This window comes from Trachurus japonicus, chromosome 3, assembly GCF_045865225.1.
Source record: "Trachurus japonicus isolate A0001 chromosome 3, Traja_1.0".
Lineage (NCBI taxonomy): Eukaryota > Metazoa > Chordata > Actinopteri > Carangiformes > Carangidae > Trachurus > Trachurus japonicus.
Window position 1 is genome coordinate 7,169,578 of NC_140909.1, and position 20,588 is coordinate 7,190,165.

Here is a 20,588-nt window from a genome sequence, read left to right on the forward strand (position 1 = left end):
CCACACTCACCCTATTGCCTCTCTGAGCCTGGTGTACGACATTATACAGGCTGGCCAGTTTGTCAAAGCCGTCTATGTATGAGATGCGTTTGAGGACCATTTGGCCGTGACTGATCTGCTAAGATAACCGACACTGCTGAATGACCCTCAAAGCCAAACTGGTTTCTGAGGAAAGAGTGCAGGCATTAAGACCACCACCACCAAAGTGCAGCGTTTTGCCATAAAACATACATTCCTGTCACTTATGGATACAAAATGGAGCAGAAATTGCCTTGTGTGTAGCACTGTGCTTAAACTCGAGAAAAGAAAAATTGGCATGTAGGCTGAGATTGTGCTGTAAAGAGATGCGAGTGGCTTTTTGTCGCTGAAAGCGTCGAGTACCGCGGGTGATTCTTAGGTCAAGGTGATTTGTCACGTCAAGCAACTTTTCACCACGAGTGCTGCGGCCGTTCACCGGCCTGACAGCCTTCAGCTACGCCACACTGTTTCCTCGCTCACCTTCATAATTGATGAGGAAGCAGGGAATATGGGATTTGATCCGGAGTGGCGGTGCCTTTAAAGTTTAAGACAGATGTATAGACGACGTGCTCATTTTAACTCTTCGTCTGAAATAGCTGTGCCACTGAGGACTCGTGGAAAGCTAGCTCAGTGGCACAGCTAACAGACAATAATAAACTATTTAAGTTGACTGACTCCTCTGAGATGATACATGGCAGCAGGGTACAGTAGGGAGGATATATCACTTTAATATGTGCACACTATCTGGATGCAAATTCACACAATCCCCCTTAATTGGGTATAGAAGGATGGAGGGAATGAATCAAGAAGGTGCTTCCTTTGACACAATGCTAATAAGATTTGGCAGTTGTTTGGTGAAGAGAAATCATAAAAGCATTTGAATATAGAGTTAAAATAATGTGGTTGGACAGTGTGTAGCCATGTGCAAGATTGGACACAGTTGAAAACTAATGCGAAATTATTGTTAAAAAAAAACAACAACATTTTCTTAATGGATGATTAAAGATGATGTAGTAGTACACTAATTAGTATATGCATTACATTAAGTCATATTTGCCTGGTGTATATTTCAGCCCTTTATATATTTGCTTCTTTCCTACTCCCCGTGCTCACATATACAGTATTTTTATGGTCAAATTTCAAATAAGGCTGCTCTGATTTACATGTTTTTTCTGTTTTTCTTGTCAGAAAATTGAACAAATTTGAAATAATAGCAGAAACAGAGCCTATTAAAAGCACATGTGAATGAGCTTTTACTTCCAAGCTGCTGCTGCTGAAATTCAGATTTTATGACTGAGACGCCATCTCACAAAAAACAACCAAACCAATTAACCAAGTTAAAGAAAAGCACAGCATTGTCATTGATTGGCTATATTTACTTCAGCATCGAGATCGTCAATGAGGTCAACGGAATTACATTTATAGAGAAGGAAGTGACAACTGATGACAGACTTTTATGATAAGCAGTAAAGATTTGTCAAAAATTTGCTGTGGGATGGCTGTTAGAAACCACGCCCACTTCCTGTTTAAATAAAGACAATACAAATACTGATACAGATCAATTTTGGGTACAGATACAGATATCCCTGAGTTCTTATATGCCCTTTGTAAAGTTCATCTACCCAGTAAGCCTCCAACATAATAATGATTAAAGTTCTTTCTCAAACAGAGCATATTTCTCTCTTTTTTTTGCCTCTCAGTCTTATTAATACTTCTTTCTTCTTTCCTCTTAAGACATTTTTGCCTCTTCTATTGAACTGAACTTAGCTGTACGGCAAGTTTCAAACTAAAAAGCAGATTAAAATAGATTAGAATCAATTCGCTGCCAAACTCTGAAGACATTGTTAAAACTGCTGTTTGAACTTGACAAAAAGTTCAGTTTTATATGATTTGTGTCCAACTGCAGGTGAAGAATGTTGCTAGAGACTTCAGACTGAAACTGTCATTATGATTCATCAGTAATGAATTAAATTAACAGTTGAAGGAACATTGCAAAATATCTAATTACAGCTTCTATTAATACTCTAAGAGAAAGTCAAAACTGTAAACCAAGTCAAATGTAAGACTTGTTGATTATGGATTGAACAGTTTGCCGTTCACCATGTTAGTTTTATCATTTCTGTCGGTTTTTATATCCATTCCATAAAGTGGAGCAACGCCGTGAGCTGCCAGCAGTAAACAGCTTTCATTATATAACATGTATATGATTTCCAGTTTATAAACCTCCATTGCATAACTTTCTGTGTTTAACATGGCTTTGGAAAAAAAACATAAGCCTTTAAAAACACATTTTAATCTCCAGTGTTTGCTAAAGCCTCAAAAACATATTTACTTTTCAGAAACTTATCAACCAACTTCACAATCAAAACCGAAACAACATCAATACGAAAAAAAAACACAATAAAACAAAATAAAAAACTCACTGTCAGCATGGAAAATGTCACTCATTTTCCCGTTACATTGTCATAAAATTAAAAGAAAAGAGAATAACAGAGAGAGCCACTCCAAACACAACCACATGAGAAATCTCATGGGAAATGTGCTTTAATCTTTCCTCGTTGGCAAAAGCTTTACTCTCTGTGGGTGATTCTACTGAAATGTGGAGCAGACAGTGTACTGTGGACTGTACCCGCTGTATGAAGAAATACTTCACACTGGGCACCACGCTGGGAGATAAAGTGCATCAAAAAAATGAATGTATGTTCTTTATCCTGAGCTACAATTAAATGATTCACATGGGATCTAAATCTATAAGAGTGCGGTGTGAAGTCCACAGGGAGAGAGGGTTTCACAGGACTCAGAACCTTTAGGAGTCAGTAATTTAAAAAGGCTAAGGTGGTCAAACCATTGGTACTGTGTGTATACCTTAGGTACAGCATGTACAGTACAGCAGAAAACAGAATGGATGTGAGTAACTGAATGTCTTGTGTTTGCTTTCTTAAACATTACCCCTGTATTAGAGCTAACAACCATAACACAACTAGCCTGACAAGCCAGACTATATATCATTAACATGTATATTCTGGCAACGACCGGTAGACCTCGGCTCAATCCAGGGGGCGGGATGAAGGCTGTCTTTCAAACTGCCTCTGCGCGCAATAGGGTAGCGCTACGACCAATCAGAGCAAAGAGCAGGATGACGTTAGCCTGACAAGCCAATTAAAATGTATGTCGTCATCGCCTTAAGCCCGCCCAACGACTCTCTAACCAGATAGAGCGCTGTGATTGGTGTACACAAACGGTGTTCGAGACTCAAAAAGTTCCTATGGCTCGTTTCTAGACCCACCTACGGAGCAAAGAGATCTGCTGCTACTAGGGTGCGTCGAGATTTCTAGGCTATAACACAACACTAAATAGACTAAATAGCAACAACAACACTAAATAGACTTGGAACAATTTATGGTCTCAAGGAACGCAGCCTTACAGGAGAGACATATGCAATTGCAGACAATCATTGGATATTTTCTATATGCTTAAAACTTTTATCTTGAAGTGAAAAACATCACTGCTCAACAGCACAGATCCACTTCACAGCCAAGTGACACAACAACAGACAAAACAGCCATGAGGAGAAAATTAAACTCACCCTGGAAACCCTGTTGGCAACCTCTCGACCCACCATTAGCCCCTGGACAAACGTCCGTGCAGCGATGAAGGCCCTGGTGACCTGGGCTTTGAGTTTCCTGGGCACATCCCCAAAGGGCTTTAGCTGATCCGTGTACTTGCTTGCACACTCCAAGTAGTCGTCTGTGAAGTGGTACTGCGAGTTGAGCAGCTGGAACATGCGCTCCAGCAGCCTGGACCAGAAGTCATTCAACATCTCCTCCAGGTTGACGTTGCCCCCGGTGTAGTAGCGCTTTAGCTCAGTGAACAGGTCCTGGAACACCTCTGAGTTCTGCATATACAGCTTCCCGTATGTCCGTGTGAACATACTGTTGAGAGACTTCTCAGAATTGTCCAACAGCTCCAAGAAAAACTCTAGATGGATAGATAGTTTGGGGAGAGGAGGGGGGGGATAAAACAAAAAGGACACAGTCTGGGTCATTATTCAGACATTTACAGTATCTGATGTCTTGTCTTACAATTTAAAACCGCAGGCAAAAGGGTTCAAAAGAGCAAGAGCAGGAGTATAATTTATTGCAGTATGATTGTTGTCTATACATTAATTTAATGTCTTATTTTATGGCTCCATCTGCATATGCAAGAGCAATGTACAGAAGCCAACAATAGGTACTTGATTATGTGAAGAAAGCCAGTCCAAAGTATTAATAATTTAATAGCAGAAATAATAGGCCACAAGGACTATGAATGATTAATGTAAAGGTTCTGATTGCATACTGTAACAAAATAGTCATAAGTTTTAGACACGGACACTAGTATACATTATCATCCTGAGCAGCCACCATTATTCTCAGATGCATTAGATTCTCACTGAAACAATTTATTTTCACATTGAGGCAGCTGGCCTACGAGCCTGTAATTGAATATTGCGTTACAGTATATTGAAAGAAGTTTCATTCATTTTGAATTATCTAAGAGTACCTTAAACGTAGGGCAGAAAATTTCACCATCAGATGAGACATCTGTTCTATCTTTATTATTATATTGGTCATTGATTCAGTACACAAACCTTACGATGTGTAACAGTGCCTTGGAAATAAAATGTAATAACACATGTCTTTTAATATCCCTTAAAGCTGAACTGAAGTTTAAATTCCTCTTTTATTCTTATCTTATTGTGCATACTTTTTAATTTTGCAATAAAGAAAAAACGATAAATCCCTTAACAAAAACCCCTTTTTGTGTAAACGCTGTCTAAGCTTCAAGCCTCTAGGTGGGCTTTTTCCCATGCTAAGGGGCTGACTGACATTTTAGAGCTGGATTACTGGGAAGCACTCAACTCCAAGACAAGTCATTTAGTCACATCTTTCAACGAGTCTACTTCTGTACTGTTAGTGTTTGAAGAGGTCTACTCATTTATTTTAAGACCCCTCATGCTGTGAAGTCCCACTAACAAGCTAGTCTAGAGAATCTATGCTAACTTGGTGGCTAGCCAGGCCTAATGTGTCATTTTCAGCAACTCCTCCCACTGGATGTCACCTTTCATTTATGTGGTGTTGGTTGCAGTAACCATGTTTAAGGTGCAAATCCTAAAAACAAGCATGTGGTGTATGATTTTAGCAGTACTTAGAGGACATGATTTACCTATAAGGACCGCTTGTCACATGCATGTCCATATACAAATCCCTTCACATGGCTGAATCGACTTCCAATGATTTGTTGGATTAAGTAGAAGTAGAAACAATCATTTAGTACCACAGTGACAATCAACTCACACTGAAAAGAGCCAGGAGCTGAAGGAGTAACAAATTAATTAAAGTTATCAAGACGCACCTACAGTATGGCTACTTTGCATACGACAACCACTACATATCATATTTAATGATCTGATTACATTCTTAGGGATTAAAATATTCATGTTTATAATTAAAAAGAAGATATTTAAGATTTATGTTCACACTGTCAAATATGACAGTAATCGTATTAGTCCCATCAAATACAACAGATTGTTAATAGTAAGTGATAACCAGCTGCAGAGATTTTTTCATAACCCTGTAGTGTTTGGACATGCATAATTCAAAATGTCATATACCGTTTTATGTCTGTCCATTAATAGCAGTCCTATAATCAGCTTATAGATGCATTACTGCCAACAACAGGATTGGTGTGGGCACTGCACACTGACATATAGTTTACACTTCACCACAGAGGATATCATGGTTTTATTAGGAATTTAGTGCTAATCAAGTTTAGTGTAGGTCTATGTGTTGTATTTTTCCCCACACACCTGTTTGTTTCATGCTGTCACATGACTGTGCTCTCACAGTAAGTGCTCAAGACTGCGACTGACAGCCCTTTTATTTCAACAGCTGCTAAGTGATCAACAACTCCTGCACACTGTTGTCTTTGTTCCACATTATACAAAGCTTCAGGGATGTAAGCAGTGGTAGCCATCTCTCTAAGCTCCAGATGTGGCGATGGTAAATAAACAGAGGAGCCATGAATAGCCATAGCCACGAGTGATAGTTTGACCCTTATGAAATTAATTAAAAATGAATTTTTAACTTTAATTCTTCTTGTATTAAGTGCTGCTTCACACTGGAAATTAGTTCAAACATAGACATCAAAATCCACAATTGCAACAATATAATTCAAATTGAACATTCACAGCAATTATATTATTGCTTCTTTGTCATCTGCCCAAGTGGCTTTCTTCCATGTCAGAACCCGATCTCTCGAGCATTAAGTCAGCCAACATAGAGAAGATCAGAGAGGGAGAAAAAAGCAGCATTAGCTGGGGAGTCTCACTGAAGCCGAGCTAATAGGCTCCCGTGTTGCTGAGCGCACAGGCGTAAATGTTGGGAAGATCATAACACATCTCTCCATGCACAAATGTCAACTAGTCCTCCACCCTGCATCATAAACAAACACTCTGCATACATTTCATGTGTTGTGCTTTCTAATAAAACATTATTACAGGTCTCATCTTCTGGTTTGGTATGATGACAGTTTTTGCATTGTTAATGATGGCAGTCACATATCTTGTTCTAATAGCACCGTTTCCTTCTGCAATCATATGACTAAACCAAAAAGCAGCATGAGTCATTTCAAAGGCAGCCCTTTAATGAGCTCTACCATGTACAGTCAGTCACGAAAAACTAGAAATGTTGACAAATTCAAAACATTCATTCATTTTCTATACCGCTTATCCTGCACTAGGGTCACGGGTGAGCTGGAGCCTATCTCAGCTGACTTTGGGCGAGAGGCGGGGTACACCCTGGACAGGTCGCCAGTCTATCGCAGGGCTAACATATACTGTATATAGACAGACAGCCATTCACACTCTCATTCACACCTATGGGCAATTTAGAGTCGCCAATGAACCTAACCTGCATGTCTTTGGACTGTGGGAGGAAGCCGGAGTACCCGGAGAGAACCCACGCATGCACGGGGAGAACATGCAAACTCCACACAGAAGGGTCCCAGCCGGCCGGCGGGTTCGAACCCAGAACCCTCTTGCTGTGAGGCGACAGTGCTAACCACTGCACCACCGTGCCGCCCTAAAAAAATTCAAAACATGAACCGTAAAAAAAAAAAAAAAAATGCAAACAGAATGTCAGATCATAAAAATGTAAAGAAAAAATGACTACTTTAAAATCCCATTAAACAGTGATTAAAAACTAAATTAAGTAATTAAAGGAAATGATTTTTTAAAACTTGCTTTTATACTGTCGTACTGCTGTCGAGTTGCAGATTCAAGCTGTGAAAGGTCTGACACCTCTGAGACTAAAATCCTGTACCCTGGCAGGATAATCCACTGTTCTGCAAAGTGTGCAGACCACCAGTGTGAGTAGTTCAGGAAGTCAGTCTGTATTTTCTTACATCTGCATATCCTCTGGCTGGATGTGCTGATGCCACCAGAAGGTTTGCTTGCCCACCACTTCTGAGATTGATGCAGCTGATGTGTTGTGGGAGTCCTTTGACCAGTTTTGTCTTCCTCAACTTTCTTGGACCTTGTTTAGCCAAACCTCTTTTCGTTGTATTGAAGTGGCACATCCACCGATAAAACACCCAGGAGACCAATCCCTAGTCACTCATTCTAGTTTCTTTGCAGCTGAATGACCTGCCATTACTACATTTGTTTAAATATTAGGAGCCTGTAGGGCCTTTTTCACTCCATTTTTTTTTTCAATTAGACCTGAATCAAGGACAAGTAACCCCCTGTGTATTTTGCAAGCAAGCGATACTATATCTGTGTTACTATTTAAAGTGCTCACGAGATGGGTAATATATAGGATTTACAAAAGTATAACAACACGTTTTGTATGGGTATTATTATGTTATCCATTTAGTACTATTGATTGATTAGTACAATTAAGAATAAAAATGTTCATTTTCTACTTTTGTTTATGTTACAGTACTTGATATTTAAGTGTCCAGAAAAAGCTGTGTGGTCTCCCTCTTTGTCACATCCACCGAGCCAGTTTGTGACAAATGGGGGCTCGTCCGGGATCATCCTGTGCCATGGTCAGTAACTTGGGGGAGTCACACAAAGTTTTTTGGTTCTGTTGGTTAGATATGTTTCTTTGTTCTGTGGTGTTGATTTGTGTGGATGTCGGAAGGGAGCAGCAGTCGTTCCCAGTTACGTTAACTTGCAAACCCATTTTGAGATTTCTGAGCCAAGTTTACCCTCTGTAGGCTGAAGTGGTTGATCTCATTGGGAGACCAACCAGTTTATTGTTTTCACTTTACTGTGGCGGAGAACGTGGCTGAAGACAATGTCTTGGGAGCATTTCCCCAGTTTCGAGAGGGTCGCCAGTTCCTGGTTGCCTTTAAGTACTGGTGGAGTTAGTGCATAAGTACCCACCACAAGTACCTGTCCGAAGACTAGGTTTGAAATAGTTCAGCCAGAAAGTGGAAAAAGTCAGATAGCACTGGGGGGGAACTTGGGCTCTGCTGTGGCTTTGGAATTTTGTATGTGGATTGATTGGTGTTTTGCTCATGGGTTTGTAATGTTAAACAGTTTGCGGTTGTGATGTGGTAAGATCTGTACCTGCTATCGCTGTACTTGCTTTGTTGTACCTCAGGATGTTCAGACCTAAGGGTTTTGGTAAGTTGGGATCAGGACAATTAGTTGTGAGGAAATGGTTTGACTGTGTGGTGGCGCTTTGATAGTTGGCCTGGTAGCTTTGTGAACTTTGGCACTACAGCTCATGCTTGACTGGTGAGCTTTGTTGTAGCTTGGTGGTTCCTACTCTGTGTTGTGCCTTGGAGGCCTTTTCGTTGGCTTGTGAGCCTTTGGATTTGCTACTTTGGGGTAGTGCTATGTTAATTCCAGTTTTGTGTTTGGTTGCTGGGATTTTGTGAAGATGGGGCATTGAGTTGCTTTGTCTTGCTACAGGCCATAGGTTGGACATTTGGAGCTTGGAGGCTCATTTGTCTCATATTCTGATGCCACACTTTGGATCCTCACTTTCCTTTGTTCCTGAGAAAATAAATCATCATCCTGAGGTAATGTAAAGGCAATTTATTATGTTTGCCTGCACTTCACTTGTCCTGTGTTGTAACCTGTCTCTCATCCTTAAATTGCTCCTCTGGATCCGAGGTTGCTGGGTGAGGGTACAGATCTGGTAGGACTGGGTGATGGTGGTTGCTGGTATATCACTCACATCGTGTCAATGTACATTGCCTTGTACCGCCAACCAAGGGAACGTTAAAATGTTAATGTTTGCATTATATAATATGGTTGTCCTGTATGTTTTGTTTCAGAGGTCAAGGTGGAACCTTGATTTTAAGAGGGGGGGTGTGACGACCCTCTCATGGGCTGGAGGCGGACCTGGCAGCCAATTTAGGGTCGTCAGCTGATTTGCTACACCTGGGCCCATCCTATAAAGGCTCGGCCATGTGCTTCACTCTCTCTCTCCCTTCCACTCGCTGACATCCATTTTGGTTTTGGTTTTGCACCTTCAACACCTCCACAGCACACAGACCACTCATCCATGCATTGCACTCATGATAAATCCTACAGACTTCCACACCCTATTGTACATTTGGTTTATGTTTTAATTATAATAAATTATTTGTTCTTAGTTAAACTTTGTGTGGTCTCCCTCTTTGTCACATCCACCGAGCCAGTTTGTGACAACACATCAGCATAGTCAAACAAATTCAGAAATTCACCTTTGATAAACTTTTACATTTTAAGATGAAATGTCATCACTGAAAAGAATACAGCTAAGCCCTGTGTGCAACAATGACCTGAACCTATTCTTAATGTGTATACTAAAGAAGCATCAATCTGTCCCATATAGTTACAGTACTCCTCATTTTTACAAAACCAAGTTTCCCCTCTGTATGTCTGTCAGGTTGCAGAAAAAAGTCAATTACAATTATTCCCAAGAAAGAAATTAACTACTAAAACAAGAAAGACTGGAGCTGTGCTGCAGAGAAAAGTCTTTACGCGCAAAATTAATTATGTTTTATACATGGTAATGAAGTCCCAATGACATTAGTGGTCATTAAGAACCGATCACACACTTTTCTGTGCAGTACTGTGAAGTTGAGCAAAAATACTATACAAGACTGCTAATAGAAAATGACTACCTGATAAAATAACCTGTATATCTGACAGGCAGTTATGAGCCAGCGCTAACTGAAAGCAGATAGAGACATTCAGGGTTTTTGTGATATTGGACTGTGGTTTATTTATTTCCTAGTTAAAATCCTGTTATATGACTGACTTCAATGGTCCTTTGTGGACTTAGAGCGTCTGTGCTAAAATCCTAACACATCCAGCACCAGCATTTTGCATCCACGCAGCAGTACTGTATGTCTCTAGTAGGTCTCTCTGAAGCCCACCAGCTTTCACTGTTTTTACCAACTACCTTTAAAAACACTGCTTGCTTCAGACAAACATAATGAAGAAACAAACAAACATTCTGGACTAATGAGAAAGTACTGGAATAATCACCACCCTTGTTTTGCACAACTGTCTGGTTTTTCTGTGATTTCAAGGCCTGTTACCTGGAAAAAAAAAAAGGACTAGTGAGGATTTTGGTTGGAGCTAGAGCTCGCCAACTCATGAGGAGTGAATTACTCTTTTCTGGCCAAAATACATATTTGGCTTGGGAATTATCATTGAGAGTTATTGACCTTGGATAACATTCAGCTCTGCAGCCTTTGGGGTCTTAATACTTGGAAACATGTCAATACATGGGTGCATGATTACTGACACAATGCATTTAGGAATTATCCCACACATATAACTCTCATGAGTAATGAAGGTTATAAAAAGTTGGACGAGGTTATGGATGTTGCAAGAAAAATGGAAAAAGCCAAGCCAACAAACTTGGGGGACTTCAATTTCAGGGCTAAACTAACTCTGTGAAACTGACAGGCATATGTATGTATACACAAAAGGTTTCATTGTCTGTTTGTTGAACCCCATACTTGTACATATACATCATAAATCACACCATATTCAGCTGTGAAGTATTTGGGCAGTATAAACAAACTCAGTTCATTGAGATGAGGAAAAATATAACCAGTGATTAAAAACACATTTTGACTGAACATAAAAAGTCTCTTCTCTCGAGTGTCTCCTCTTAACTTAAATGAAATCCACTCAAAAGCTTGAATGTTTTCCTTTCAGTCACTCCAGTTTGTGGAGGCACAAGAGGAAAGAGATTTGTTAGTCTGACTTTTCTGTCCTTTTGAATTCACTTATTCACACACTGTATATTCATCACTTTCATAATGTTTCAAAGGGTTTCTTGAAATTAATCAATATGTAAATATGTTACTAACCTTTCTCAGTTATCAAGCGTACATATTTTAATCTCTGCAAAAACATGAATCTGCTGTAAAAATATCATGTATCATTATTATTACTGAACTTCTTTTTCAAGCAGAAAGAACTATGAATAAAAAGCTTGATAACCAATATAAAAATTACGGTAGGGTGAAGCACCACATTAGTGCCATCCATAATTGAGGTTGGACTTTGTCATTTTCATATTGAATACAAAATATACAATATATTAGTACCCTTGAAGTAATTCTGAGCATGAAGAATCAATTTTCTCTGTGGAGCAGCACAAAGTGCTCCTTTGATATCTGGCCTAATTACTGTAAATAATTATTATGATTAATAAAGGTGACCTTTCTGTTGCTCTGATAATAACACTATCTGCAGGATGAAAAAAAAAACCCACACTCATCCATTAATTTTACTTCACACTACTTGAAAACTCAGTTGCTCATATTTTAGTGAGTCAAACCATCTCTAATTCTTGGTATAATTAATTACAACTAATTTTAAATCAATGATCCAAAAGTACTGAATGACTAAAGGGTGGCATTGTAAACAGCTTGGCATGGCCATATACACTTCCTGACAGTGTAATAAAAGACACAACACTGCCTGTCTAATGGCCAAAGGACCAATAGATTTACCTTAAATATGAACTGAAAACACATCAATGTCAGACTGATACATACAGCACTAGATCTTTGGTCAGACATTCCCATAGAATCGATCTGTGAACTACTTCGGCTGCAAGTTACCAGTGTTGAATATCTGTCTAAACTGCTTCTCACCACTGGAGAACTTGGTGTTCTAGTTGGTGTGGAAAATTGTTTGAAATTGCAGAAACTGCTGTTTTTACTGTTGGATAGACTTCAAAGTAATCCTGTATAAACACACGTGATACACACATACACATGTTTTGTAAGAACGTTGTTTATCATCAGGTGAAAATTTTGAGTCCAATATTTGGGTTTATTAGAAAACTATCTGCAAAAGTAAAACTAAATATTTTGAATTTCAATATCAATGTTGTTTGAATAGGGAATTAGACATTCACAGTGGTGTGTTCTTTGTTCACATGAGAAGTGACAGAAATAGTTTTGTCTTGAACAAACAGAGCTGGAGAGAGAAGCTCAAACCCTGGGTCCTTTCACAGCTCTACAAAGCTGCAGGCCAATCAAGGCTTACAGTGAGTGTGAATGTCAGATCATCAGTTCTGAGGAAACTACTGGCAGCTCTTCTGTTGTCCTATTAGATTTATAAATACTGGTTTGATCTAATAAAAAAAAAGTACATTATTCTGCATTTGTTGTTTTTTTGCGATCCCATCACATGTGTTGTAGACATGGATACTGAGGATGCACTGATGGTCACCTTCAAGGGTGACCAGTGAATTGTGCTGGACCAGCACCTAACCACATCTCTGACCTTGTCTGCCCCTATGATCCAGATGCCATGTTCCAGGTTGAAGACAAAGGTGTCACATTTCATCCACCGTTGTGTTCAATGTGTTATTGTGGAACATGAACGTGAAGCTATTTTTACATCGAGGACATCCTCTAAAACATTAAAAGCAGTCGTCATCCAGAAGTTATTTAAAGCTCAAAGATTTTTCCTTAAATAACTCACTGTTAGATCTCTGTCACAGACTAAAGTTAAACAGTGGTTAGCCCATTGTCCATTGTTAAAGTATTGTAATATGCATATTTGCAGCAGTGTTTCTCAATTATTGATTTATTTGTAATGATCCGCCACAACATAAACACAGACTTCCGCATTTTTTATTTATTTTTTTTGCCATTTCAAAAGGCTGAAATCTTATTTCATTGTAAGCATTAATTTCCCATTGTGCCTTGTTTAAAATGGCTCTGCCTGGCCATCCGTGAGCTTGTGGGTCACCAAAATGTCCTGTAAGTTCAAACTTCGAGGTGTCTAATTACAAGATACAGTATCTAGTTTCTACCATCTCTGTCCCTGTGCCTGTTATTCAGGATGCACAAGAGAGTCTCACACATGTGTGTACTCTAGGCTACTAGGACTGGGTTCACTGTCAGATCACATTGATCCACACTGATCCGACTGGAGCTCAGCACTTTTCAGAAATGCATCTTCAAAACAAGGCAATGTCACTGTCTTCATTCTGTGACCAGTTTGAAATATTAAAAAAAATGGGGAAAAAACCTCATGAATGTGTTTGCTATGTACTGCAGCTGTTGTGTGTTTGTTTTATTTATTTTTTATTAATTTATTTATTTATGTAATTTTATTGTTATTATTAACATTATTATTATTATTTTATTTTATTTTATTTCCATGTAACCGTCCATAATTAATGTTACCACCGGGAGAAGGGTGCGGGTAAGGGGTCTGGATGAATGGAAATGTAATGAAATAAAATAAAATAAAATATTAATCACAAAAAAATATTGCAGGGAGTAATGGGACAAGAGGGAAAGAGCACAGTGAGTTGTTAGATGAAAAGCTGCAGGCGACAGGCTGCACATCTCCAACTTCCTCAGCCAGGTAACAAACTCCTTTGACTGCGTCCTGCTGTTTGCAGACTCTCCATGTGCAGCTTAAAATCTGATCATGGCTGTTCACAGAATGATGGAAAAAGGGCCGATTACTGTCAAACCTTGTTCATGAAATGACATCTTTTTCCCCCCTGGACACTGGTTTGTTTGTCTCAATAGTGTTTGCTGCTCCAGTCAATGTGTAGGAGGAGAGGGAGCTATAGTGGAAATGGCACCTGTCCTTGACACAACACAACATGTCATGTGAATGTGTTGCATATGGTCTGTTGAAGACACTATAGGTGAAGACATTGGTCATCTTGTTAAAAAAAAAAAAAAGCACCTGACACCTGCACCTGGTGTTTACCATTGATGTCTGATGACACACACCAAACACAATATGGACAAGGACATGTACTGTAGTTTATGCATCATAGCAATTTTACAACATGCCTCAGGTGTTTCACTGTGTTTTCCATCCTGTATTAACCTTGCTCTGTCAAAAACTCATTTCTCTCTCTTCTCTTCTTCTTCTGTTTCTATTTTCTAAATGAATTCATATTGTCTTTTTACTGTTACCTATCAAACAATAACTCTATCTTTTTTCTTTTCTTTTTTTTAACAGTTTAACCAAAGCTCAGGACTAATAGATGCTGCAATTACTGAAAAATACTGCTCATTACTCAAACTTCTACAAGTATACTTAACTGCAACTCCAGTACTAGTCCCCTTTATGACACATCCATTCTGTTCCTCTATCATCCATGACCTCCAGTGCTACATGTTAGCACCATGGGCCCTGTGCACATATGGTAAGAAAGCTAAACAGACTCTGGTATTTTCCATCTCATTGCTATTCACGAGTCAAAACCAACACTTCTCTTCTCTATATCAGAGCAGATACTTGAAAAGACTGCATGGTTTGTTTTCTTTAGTTCCACTCCGATATTCATTACCTGCAAGATGCTGCAGAATACGTGTGTGTGTGTGTGTTCAGCTAATTATGATAATATTGTTTTCTGCTCTGTTTGTTACCCTGAGCAGATTGGGAGAGTGGACAAACAATCCTTAAACATGTTTTGCTTCAGTATTTCCCGTCTATTTGTGGATAATTCTTTTGCCATTAGGGGGCAAAACAAACAGTGATCAACATTATCTGTTGTTTTTTGTCATTATCCAAAAAAAAAAAAAAAAAAAAAAAGATTGCATGAGGACATATTACTCAGACATTTTCTGTCTCCTTGGACAAATTCCCTTTTTGGGATTACAGGTTTGTGTGAGCAGACAGTGTACTGTATGGGGATTCAACATTTCTCTGATTTAACACAATTAAAATTGTATAACACAAGTAAAAATAACAGTAGCATTGTTTAAAGGTGAAAGCTTCATAATGTAAAATGGTTTTTAAAGGGGAATATGGCTGCTAGACAGTTAACTTAACTGTGATTATAAATATATCCTTCTTTACTGCAGACACCTTATTCCACACTGCATACAGTATTACACATTGTAATTTTCTGACACACCTGCTGCACCTTATAAAGTAAAGCCTCAGTGTCAGTATTTCGGTTTATATTCCATCCTTGTCTGCAGCTTCTCGCTGTGTTTGCTAATAAATTTCTGCACATGAGAACACCCCGACTAAACACTTGATGCCTGATTCATTAAACATTCAAAAACATCTGTTTTCATTCACATCCATGTTGATGCTGATGAATCCCAATCATTCATTAATGGAAGGCAGTGATAACAAGACCTTAATTATTGTGAATTACCATATCCTAATGGCAGCGGATGAGAAATGTTATATTAGTCAGTAAAGAACACCCACATTTATAATAAAGATGACAATCGGGGCACTGATGAAGGCAACAAACACAGGAGCGTTAGTGAGTCACGATTCAAAGGCAGTGGTAGCTGTTTAAAATCCTACGATCCCGAGCGACGGCAGCGGCTCAGAGAGCAGAAGTGAAACCTGATTCAAAGTCCGGCTGCCTTTAATGAACACCATTTCCCATAAGCCCTCAACATTTGCAGGATAAATGTCATGGCTTTACTCAAGAGAAAAGCCTGCGAGCCAGTCCAGGGCCGGGGTTGAAGTTGCCTCAGATGTGTCTGTTGAAATAAAATTACTTTGGATATGTGTGTGTGTGTGTGTGTGTGTGTGTGTGTGTGTGTTTTGTCCCTGTGCTGCTATTTGTAGTTTCTTCATGCATTTCATGATTCTTTTTTTTTTATGTTCTCACAAATTAAATGTTAATTTAATTATCTAATTGTGTTAAAATCAAAAAGGCTTCAATGCATTGGCAACTGCTGCTATTTTAAGTACAAAAACACACATTTTTTTCATAACTGATAAGAGAAATAATGAAGGAGGGGTTACATTTGGACAAAATGACGTTTGATCTTGCACAGGAGCTCATTTAGGTGAATATGAATGAGGGACTTAGTTTGAACTTAGTTTACGGATCACACACAACTTGACCTCATGGATTCAAACTACCGACTAAAAACCAAAGAAGTATAACTCTCTCCTTGTATTTGAGTTTGTGACCTCAAATGCCATCATTACCATACTGATGCTGAATTATTTGCTTGTTTCAGTTTGACCTACATTGCATCTTCAATCACTGAAAGATACACAGAGTGTGTGACTCTAATTCATCATGCAGATCATTCAGTGCAGTGACCACAGAGCCACACGGGAAGTCACAACGATAATATTTGATCAAATCTGAAATATCTGTTGACATCCCCAGTTGACTCACTGAGGCTAGTAAAACAGAGAAGCACAGACAACACATTGGATTGTGTCTCATAAAAGAAAATACTGTGACAGGAGCAGGGGTGGAAAGAGTACCAAAAAAATCTACTCAAGTAAAAGTACAGTTACCTTGATGGAATTTTACTCAAGTAAAAGTAAAAGTACTGGTGTAAAAATCTACTCAAGTAAAAGTAAAAAGTAGTTCATTTAAAATTTACTCAGAGTAAAAGTTACTTAGTTACTTTTTTATTTTTTTTTTGGGGGGGGGGTATAATGGCCAGAGATTGGCCTCACATTCTCCGTGCATGTCTCTGTGTTTCAAATTTGTCCCTTCTCCATCGATACACTGGTCTCCATCATCTTTTAGCTCCTGTGGCACCAACTTGATTCTGACCTTCTGACCCTGCAGTTGTCCAGAGCTAATCAGATGGACAGTTACATTTACTGGCACTAAGGTTGTCACGATCATGATCATGATACTAAAATTTTCAACTCAATATCGATATTAAGGAAAATATTCGATACTCAATACCATTTTCAATACGGATAAAAAAAGAAAAGAAAAATCTCTCTCTCCCTCTTTCACTCACACACACCTGTTTTTTTACTGTCTTTCCTGTCTGCTCTCAAGGAGGAGGAGGAGGAGGAGGAGGAGGGGGAGGAGGGGGGTTACTGTAGGTTCTCTCTCTCTTGCCTCTTTACTGTAACTGCTCTGAAGCAGTGGGCTGCTTGTCTGTTCCTTTGAGCATGGCCATGGGTCTGACTGGGCTCCTACATTTAACTCAACGGACCGCCGGTCCGGCCTTCTGCCCCGGTGTGTCTGGCACGGTCACCATAAACGTAGCCGAATAGATGGACATGCCTGATAACGTTGTCTTTAATCATTAACGTCAGCTTTTAACCGCTAGCTGTGGCTAATGGCTAATATAAGACGACAACATAGCGACGAGCCCTGTTATGCACAAACTCACGTAGCGGTGAGGGGGAAAGAGGTGTGTACCTGCCTGCAGATGACCTGCCTGCTGCTGTGTGCGTCTGTGAAGGGGGAGAAATCGAGGCGGCAGCGGCGACAACCCACACAGAGTTATATATTTTTTACTTTGTAACTTAAGCTATTTAAAATGTAACTAAGTAAATTTCTTCCAACAATATGTACTCAAGTAAAAGTAAAAGTACTGATTTTAAAAATTACTCAAAAAAGTACAAGTACACAAAAAAGCTACTTAATTACAGTAACTTGAGTAAATGTAACTAGTTACTTTCCACCCCTGGACAGGAGGTGGTAAAATCACAGTCGATCCTCTTAGAGAATCAAGTCAAAAGTTATCTTGACTTTCCAATAAAGTGGAAAACAGTAACACAGAGTGAAAGGCCACACGAGAAGAGACCAGCGTGCTCTCCCCGGCTGACCCTGGGCATGTTTCAGCCGCTGGCGCTGCTCCAGCCGGGGATGGTGGCATCACACCCACCACTGAAATAGTTCAGCCGCTGATGGAGCAGAGGGAACAAACCAGGCCAAATTGTGGGCTGAAGTGAAGTGAGTCTCCTTTTCTCAGACTGCATATCTTTACAGGAGGATTGTAAATTTCCAAATTACAGAAAAGGGAGCATTAAAATACAAATCCACATTTATATCTTTTGCACATGCTGTGACTCTAAATCATAATATACAGACTTATTATTGCTAGAGCCAGTGTGCCATTAATGTTTTTAATCATGTTTGTTTTCAAGGTGCAGTGTTTCATTTCAACATAATCATAATTAAATCCTTTCGTGCATTAACCTGTGCAGCCTCCGCCTACAGACGGCTACAAACTAAAATGGTCTTTTATATTATTCTGGATCAATATTTGTGTTTTACATTTGTTTCATATACAGTAAGTGACAAATATTGTGACATGTGAATGTACTATATACAGTATCTCTTTTCATTAGTGGTATATCCTTTCACTGGTGACTTCCTGTCCAATAGACTACCTGATTTTCAATGAGAATTAGTTTAATCAACATTGATGCAACATTACAACATTCAAACTTTTTTTTTTTTCCAATAAAATTGTCAACTTTGACATTTGACGTTAATCTAAATTTCCTCTCTTACTGCTTCAATATTTCTCTTTTAGGATGAACAGACAGTTTGCATGAAAAATAGACAGAGTAGATAGCTATTGATTAAATGGTAGGTCACTTCATCCATGATTGTTCATCAATCATAATCAAATTCACTTTAAGCTTATGAGTGGGCGTAAACAGATGACTGAATACATGAATACCAAAGGACCCTCCATCCCCGGGCAATATCACTCCACTTTGATGACAATGCATTTTCAACTGATGACATTGTGTGCAATGATACTTGCACGGGAGCTGGCAACCAGGTGGAAAAAATCCATTCCCTCCACATACATGATGCATATCACACCGGGGCTGACAGTATCAATACAAGGGGCCTTGTAATTAAAGCCCTCTGTTGTAAGGTACGGAAGAACAGGAGGCAAGTTTCTCACAGCCCATCAATCACACGGTGGCAGCTCATTTAAAACATCTTTAAAATTAAAGTTGCACCAGCCACCGCCTTTTTACAAAGAGCAATTGTTTTCTGACAGCTAAGTGAATCTCTGCTGAAATCTCTGGGAGAAAGGTTGAGTGTAGAGGACTTTTATGCAGAGAGCTGACAGACTGAATTGAGAAGGAGCCCGCTCTCTGTTCTCAAAGAAATAACTTTGGCTGTACTTGATGCTCTCTGATAGTAGCAGAGAGAGGGGGGGAGGGGGTCACATATTTGCCTTGGATAATGGGCTTTTAGACATAATGGCACACAGCCAGCTCGCCAAAACAGAGAAATTTTGCTATTCAGCATCTGTTGTATAAAAAAAAAAAAAATGCTCGGCGGTGTCCAAACGTACCATCTGGCTCTGTAAATAAAGGATGAGTGGGTATTCATGCCAGTTTCTTCTGCAGATTTATAAGTTGCTTGAGAGGTAATTTGTTTCCAATAAAGGGAAATTATCACGTGCCCATTTTTTGATCATCTGTAAAAACGATTAAACAACAAAAAACATAATTATCTCGTACTGTATATACATTTGCTGCCACTAACTGCATCATAAAAAGGGCTGGGAGTCACTGGTTTGAAGCTGTGGTGCTAAAACGTTTTGAAAAATGAATTCAAATCAAAACAAGTTGCGCTACATTAGGTGAGTAATCTGGTCTACCTGAAAAATTCAGAAAATAACGATTCGTTTTCTTTGAAGACTCTCTTTAAACATTCAACTGGATCATATATATCCCCAAGAGCTGTAAAGAGTCACACTCTGGCATCACCGGTGTAGAGACACACACACGTTGTCATTTCTCTCGTGAAGAGCTGCTGTCACATTAAAGCCTGACGCCTTGTGCTCTGAATTTATATCACGCCGCGCCACTGTAATGCCATCGCAGCGCGGGAAGAAATACTGTAACGTCTGAGTGACAGCACAAATCACTGAAATAATAATAAGACCCTGTTTGCTTTACTGTATCTGTATGTTGTTGTGATGAGCGATGCAGAGAAGCTACATGCTAGAAATAGCTGGTGCTGGATGTTAAACAGGCTTCCTGCAGGGAGACAGACAATGAGTGGGAATCCCGGTGACACTGCCGACATCAGTGCAGGATTTGTCATTACATTCTGCTCTTTGTTCAGATTTTATACCAAATATGAAAGCTGTTATGTGTGCAAGTCCAATATTCAAGACTATGTAGTTCCACATGAATGACTATTGATTAATTCCACCTTAACACAGACTCCAACTGGGTTTAATTATAGGAACTGTGACATAAGACATAATTATCAAGTTGATGAAAGCTATTCTCAATCAGCAGCACTGTCACCAGAATTGTTGAAAATTTGGGTGATTGTAGGTGAAGGTGCTGGTCTGATGCG

At 39.3% G+C, this 20,588-nt stretch overlaps 1 protein-coding gene across 6 annotated transcripts in view; it reads right to left on the bottom strand.

Moving 5' to 3' along the window:
• The window catches only part of gpc6a (glypican 6a), a 200,104-nt gene that overhangs the window by 72,455 nt on the left and 107,061 nt on the right, over positions 1-20,588 (bottom strand). For all 6 annotated transcript variants that reach the window (XM_085806128.1, XM_085806127.1, XM_085806126.1 and 3 more), the window contains one exon: positions 3,605-3,996. In XM_085806128.1, coding sequence (XP_085662254.1) covers positions 3,605-3,996 — 392 coding nt within the window. The remainder of the gene's footprint in view (positions 1-3,604; positions 3,997-20,588) is intronic.